Here is a 6,908-nt window from a genome sequence, read left to right as displayed (position 1 = left end):
TACTATTGTTATACCTCTTACAAAAGTAATAAATAAATGTATTAAGAGCGGAATATTTCCTGCTGACCTCAAGGTCGCTAGAGTGGTGCCCCTATTCAAGGGCGCTGGAGATAAAGATAATGCGTCAAATTACAGGCCTATTTCAGTATTACCTATTTTCTCTAAAGTTTTCGAGAAGGCCCTTTATATACAGATAATTCAATATTTCGAGAAGAATCATCTATTTTGTAACAACCAATTTGGTTTCAGGAAGAATAGGGGCACGACTACGGCTATTCTGGAACTGGTAAATTACATAATGCAAGGGTTTGAAAGAGGCGATTATACCGTGGTATCATTGTTGGATTTGAGCAAGGCATTCGACTGCGTCTCGCCGCGGATTCTTTTAGCTAAGCTCGAGTATTACGGCTTTGCAGAAATTAGCATGAAGTTGATAGAATCTTATCTTTCAGATAGGCATCAAAAAGTCATTGTGGATGGAAAAGAGTCAGATATGCAGGGTATCAAATTAGGTATACCACAAGGATCGATCCTCGGGCCGATCCTGTTTTTAGTGTATATTAATGATTTTCCGTCCAGTCTTCCTACCACAGTGAACAGTATTTTGTATGCAGATGATGCTTCACTCCTTCGGAGTGGTCAGGTGCTCGGTCAGGTGATGGAGGGTTCGCGTGAGGCGTTGTCGTGTGCAAAAGATTGGTTCATTTCAAATCAACTAAAGCTCAATGAAGATAAAACGAATCTCTTAGTGTGTACGCTAAAACCAATAGACGAGAAATTGAAACACAATGTCAAATTTTTAGGTTTACATCTAGATCCTAAGCTCACTTGGGACGTTCATTGTGAAGAACTCTCTAAAAGTTTGAGCAAGAATATCTTTGTGATTCGTACACTTTCACTTAATGTATCCGTGGAAACATTGCTGACAGCATACCATGCCCTTTGTCACTCCTTGATTAAGTACGGTATTATCGTGTGGGGTCACACAACACATGCAAAAAAAATATTTTCCCTTCAAAGAAAGGCTATCAGACTTATAGATAATCTGGACTTCCGAGCTGATTGTAGAAATTCTTTCAAGAAATTTGGAATTCTGACCGTTCCAAGTATATTCATTTATGAATGCCTGAATTATGTTCATGAAAATAACAATCATCCGCTTAGTTCGGATATTCACGGTTATAATACCAGGAAACGGCTCGATGTCAGAAATAAGTTCTTCAGACTATCAAAAACACAGAACGGTCAGAATTACTGGGCCTATAAATTTTACAATAAACTGCCTTATACAGTCAGAAGCCAAAAAATCAGTTCAGTTCTAATATTAAACAATAAATTATTGAAAATTGTTTCTATTCCATAGAAGAATTCCTTGCTAAGCAAATGTAATAATGACGAATGTAAATCCAAGGATAATAGCATGAATAAACATTATTATTATTATCATTATTATTATTATTATAAGCTCTCCGAACAGTGCTCTCCACATGCTCGCGAAACCTCAGCGAATCGTCCAGAATCAACCTTAAATTTCGTGCACTATCGACAAACCCGATAACATTGTTCGCTACAGTTGGTCTGAGGTTATCCTTAACGAGCTGTTTGTTTTTTTTTGGAACCGAAAGCCAGGGCAAATGATTTTTTGGGATTCAAAGACAGGCCATGTCTTCTAGCAATATCCCATAACCGATGCAAGTCCTCATTGAGTCCGATGGCTGCGTTATTCAACTCGTCAACTGAGAAATTTATGAAGAGCTGAAAGTCATCCGCATACATATGAACCCTGCAGTGAATAATGAACTTCACAAATTGGCTAGTATACAATATGAAAAGCAGTGGCCCAAGAACTGAACCTTGAGGGACTTCATTTAATACGCTCTTGGCTTTTGAAATTCTAGTACCCAATTTAATAACTTGCGTACGACCACTCAGATATGACACAAACAGACTAAGTGCTTCCCCACACACTCCACAAGACTTCAATATATCAAGAAGAATATCATGTCTAACCGTGTCAAAAGCCTTACTGAAATCAAGTAACAGTAGAGCAGCACATCTCGATTCATCAATTGACCCAAGAATATCATCGGTAACACCCAAAAGAGTACAGGTAGTGCTATAGCCCGGCCTGAAACCCGACTGAACATCAGGAATAATAGTTTTTGATTCCAGATACTCTTCAAGTTGAGCCGCCATTATTTTTTCCATTAATTTCGACAAACCTCATACCTCATAGAATACAAGGTGATCACGAAACTAAGTGAGCTTTGCTGCATTCAATGGTTTTGTTAGAATGTCAGCAATCTGATCATTGGTATTGATCTTCACAATATTAATTTTCTTATCTCTTACTTGTTGACGAATCAATAAATATTTACGTTCCACATACTTCAGGCGGCTTTTACTTGTGCTAGCCAGACAGTTACGTCTTGCTGCTTCATTGTCTTCATATATATTAACTGGAAATGATCTGAGACCCACAGTCTCTTCTAATAATTGTGCTAAAAATAGAATTTCATTAGTAGCATGAGTAAGTGCAATAAATTCCGCTTCTGCTGAACTTTGTGCTATTGTCGATTGAAGTTTTGAGCACCATACAACAGGATTACCAAATGCAAAAATCACAAAGCCTGTGGTCGACTTTTGACCACACTTATCACCTGAAAAATCTGCATCACAATAACATGACAAAATTGGAGATCCTACTGTGAATTTTAGACCTAACTGACTTGTACCTTTCAAATATCTGAAAACTCTTTTAACTAATGTCCAATGATACTGCTGTGGATAAGCTTGGAATCTAGCCAAATAACCTACGGCAAAGGATATATCAGGACTTGTGAACATACTTAAAAACAGTAGGGAACCTATAGCTTTCTTATACGGAAAATCTGCTTCATTCGTTACTTCCGGAACTTTATGATTTCCTTGAGGAACTAAAGGAGTGTCAACTGAATTTGAGTTTTCCATTCGAAATTCTTTCAACATTTCATCAACAAACTGTGTTTGATGAAGAAACAACTGATTTTCTGATCTAGTGATTTCCAAACCAAGAAATTTTGTAGGAAAGCCAAATTGTTTTACGTTAAAACGTGACTTCAACATGGCAACATGGCAAAGTTGGAAGAATACGTTACAGAATTGCTCCGTTTGAAAAAGGATCAATTAATCGATATTATTATTAGTAGAAAAGTGCCTGAGGCGGTCAATCTTAGTGAGAAACTCAGAGATTATATATCGAATGGATTCAGTCAACGTTTCCAGAGTTCTGAAGAAGATTCGAGCTGTTGTTATGATGATAACCTAGAAAATGCTGATTCAATCTTGGTTGTAGAAAGTAAGCTGAAACTAGCAAATATGGAGATCAAATATTTAAAGGAAGCTTGTGGTCGCCTTGAGAAGGTAATTGAAGACAAAGAACGTATAATCACGCTGTTAGACAATAATACAAATCATGATAACGAAAACTGTAACTTCCCGCATCTTGGAGTTCCATCCGGCGTTGCCGATGTGAAGAAAACCTCAGATGTTTTGGTGAAAAGCAAGATCCCTAATACTAAGATCGATAAAAATGCAGCATCAGTCTCGAAGAATTCTGAGCCTGCTAAAGCACAACCATCGGTTATCTCTGAGGACGAAGCTGGTGGTAAATGGTCTGATGTTGTAAGAAAAAAGCGATTAAATAGGGAAAGGAATATGAAGAAGGTCTGTTTCGGAACAAAAGCTACTGATCAAGATGTCGCAATTCAAGGTGCTATCCGTAGGCAGTGGATCTATGTGGGTAGAATTGCTGGGAAACAGGTTTCTGAGGACGAGATAAAAAACTACCTGAAGGAGGTTCCTGAAAACGATTTAATCATTGTGAAGAAGCTAAACACCCTGGGCCAAAATTCCGCTTTCAGCATTGGATTGCCATCTGAGGAGTCACGAAAACTGGTGTACGACAGTTCCTTTTGGCCTGAAGGTATAATTCTAAGAGATTTCACCTTCGACAAGCAATTTTTCCGGAAAAGCAGAGAACTCAAGGACGCAATTTAGATTCGTTATGCCACTCCACATTCCCAAGATCAGAGCCAGGTGAGCGTTTTTGTTTGTTGGTTCAAAATGTTCAATCCCTGGGTACAGCCTACAATGGCCTACAACTGATGATTAATCAAGAGGAAGCAGACGTGATAGCAATAACTGAGCACTGGAAGTGTATTGATGAACTAAAAACATATCAATTCAGTGGTTATAAACTTGTTTCAAATTTCAGTCGTTCAAGGGGCCGTCATGGGGGTTGTGCCATTTATAGTAGGACTAAATTTAAATGTACTGAAAGGCTGGACTTTAGTTCACTAAATATATGTAATGTTTTCGAATGTTGTGCTGTTCAACTGAAATTCGAATGTCGCAAGTTGCTCATTATCTGTGTTTATAGGCCCAACACTGCACCACTTGCTGATGTGGGTTTATTTCTTGAACAGCTCAGGGCAGTTCTTGAACGATGCGCCACAGAGAAGGTTGAATATATTCTGGTAGGTGACTTCAATATTAATATTTTAACGAATTCCCCTGATAAAGTGGAGTTTTTATCCTTATTAGAGAACTTCCATGTGAATGTTACTAACTTTGCACCTACTCGTCCTGCATCTGGGTCTTGCGTGGACAATGTATTGACCTCAGTTACTGGTAAAACTGAAGTTATCGAATACCACATCAGTGACCATTCGGGACTCAAATTCGTCTCCAATCTTCATGTGAATTCAGATAATGTATTACATAATACAAAAATCAAAAAACGTTTCATCAATGAGAAATCCATCGACAATTTTCTCCAGGAACTTTCTTATGCCGTATGGGACGACATCTATGCCAGTCAGCATGACCCTAACCAACTCTGGAAAGTTTTTCACGAACGCTACTTGGAATATTTTGAACGGTGTTTTCCTAAGCGCACTATTAGAGTATCTCCATCAACAAGAAATTTCAAATATTCTGAGGAAATTAAAGAACTCAAGGGAATTTTGGACAAACTACACACAGTTATATTTGCTAAGCCTGAATATAAGAAAACGTATTCAATTTTAAAAAAAAAATATGATTCTCTTTTGTCCAAGAAAAAAAAGGAATATTACAATAATATTATTCTGAATTCAGAAAATAAGTCGAAAGCTTCCTGGAAGATAATCAAATCACTTACAGGAAAAGGGAGTTTAAACAAGATTCCTCATTCTAGTAGTGACCCTTCTTCGCTTGCAAAAGAATTCAACAACTTTTTTGCGGACATCTCAACAAAGATAACTAAGAACTTGGCCAAATCTCCTATGGGAGATTCGGTGAAAAGGCTGGAGAAATCTTTCTACATGTTCGATATTTCTCAGAATGAAGTTTTGTCCACCGTCAAATCTTTGAAGAATAAAATGTCTTGCGGGTATGATGAGGTACCAATGAAAGTCTTGAAGGCATCAATTAACCATATAATTGAACCACTTACTTTCCTCATAAATCGTTCATTCAAGGAGGGTATATTTCCCGATAACTTGAAGATAGCCATAATAAAACCACTATTCAAGAAGGGTGATATTGATGACTTGAATAACTATAGACCTATAAGTATTCTCCCCTCATTCTCCAAGGTTTTCGAGAAAATTCTTTGCAAAAGATTGTCCAGTTTTTTCCGTAAGTTCGATATACTTTCACCGAACCAGCATGGCTTCCTTAGGGATAGAAGTGTTGAAACTGCTATTTTTGAGCTTCTTAATGAAATAACAGTTGCTATGGAAGAGGGGGAGATTCCATTGGCTATGTTTTTAGATCTTTCCAAAGCCTTCGATTGTGTTGATCATAAAAGGCTCTTGGAAATCCTTGAGGAATGTGGAATAAGAGATACACAACTGGAACTTCTGGAGAGTTACCTAACATCTAGAAAACAAAGAGTTGTCCTGGAGGTTAATGGCGATTATTTTACATCAGATGATGTTGATATAACCTTGGGCGTCCCCCAGGGCAGCATTATAGGTCCACTTCTATTCATTGTGTATATAAATTACTTGGCTCTTTTGAATTTTTGTTCATACAAGAAAGTTTCATTGAGATTGTTTGCTGATGACACAAATTACCTGATCCGTTCTCCTTCTATCAGTTCTGCCATTCATGATTCAGATATCGTTATGAACCTTATATTTCAGTGGTTGTCCAATCACAATCTTGTGATCAATGTGGATAAGTCTCAATGTTTGTTTTTCTATAGTGAGAGATCTAAACTTCAGTATCCTACATCGATTCACGTTCTAAATGGTACTGTTCGGGTGGAGGCTGATGTCAGGTTTTTGGGGCTGGTTCTCGATAAACATCTGAAATGGGGACCCCATATCGAGCAATTAAGAAGTAGACTTAACTCCACCTCCTATGCACTTTTCATGTTGAGAAGTCAGGTTGATTTCGAAGTCCTTAAATTGGTTTATTATGCAAACTTCCATTCGCTAATTTCCTATGGAATTATTTTCTGGGGTTGTTCCACTCACGTGGACACAATTTTTGTAACTCAAAAAAGAGCATTACGTACCATGTTAAGATTAGGTTATAGAGCGAGTTGTAGAGGACTGTTTAAGGGAAATAATATTCTGACAGTTTACGGTGTGTACATTTATAAATTGTTAATATTCTTCAGTAAAAACAACCATTACTTCAGAGATTTCAGGAATTTGAATAACACGAGAAGAATGTATCCCTACATTTTACCTTTACATAGTACTGTCAACAGGGGTAAAGCTGTGGAGTGTATGGCTATAACTTTATTTAATGTTTTACCAAGGAAGCTCAGAGATATAATGTGTCATGAAAAATTTAAAAAATCATTGTATAGTTTTATTCTGGATTGTGAACCGTATAGTTTAGAAGAATTTAAGGAGTTTTGTAAGAAATGA

The 6,908-nt window shown here is 37.3% G+C and overlaps 1 protein-coding gene across 1 annotated transcript; it reads left to right on the top strand.

Moving 5' to 3' along the window:
- Positions 1 to 4,011: 4,011 nt before the first annotated feature.
- Positions 4,012 to 6,908, top strand: LOC123311681. Its single transcript, XM_044895750.1, has 2 exons — positions 4,012 to 4,517; positions 6,233 to 6,908. Exons 1-2 carry the CDS (start codon positions 4,444 to 4,446, stop codon positions 6,906 to 6,908), a joined length of 750 nt encoding a protein of 249 aa, XP_044751685.1. The 5' UTR covers positions 4,012 to 4,443.

Source organism: Coccinella septempunctata, chromosome 4 (assembly GCF_907165205.1).
Source record: "Coccinella septempunctata chromosome 4, icCocSept1.1, whole genome shotgun sequence".
In the NCBI taxonomy this organism is placed as follows: Eukaryota; Metazoa; Arthropoda; class Insecta; order Coleoptera; family Coccinellidae; genus Coccinella; species Coccinella septempunctata.
This window is presented reverse-complemented; position numbering and strand designations above follow the sequence as displayed.

What these genes read in the sequence shown, in the direction of transcription:
- LOC123311681 (XM_044895750.1), top strand. Translation starts at nt 4,444, where the DNA reads ATGTGGGTTTATTTCTTGAACAGCTCAGGGCAGTTCTTGAACGATGCG. An exon ending in AGAAGGTTGAATATATTCTG is followed by an intron (nt 4,518 to 6,232) that starts GTAGGTGACTTC and finishes GTTTTTCTATAG; the next exon opens with TGAGAGATCTAAACTTCAGT.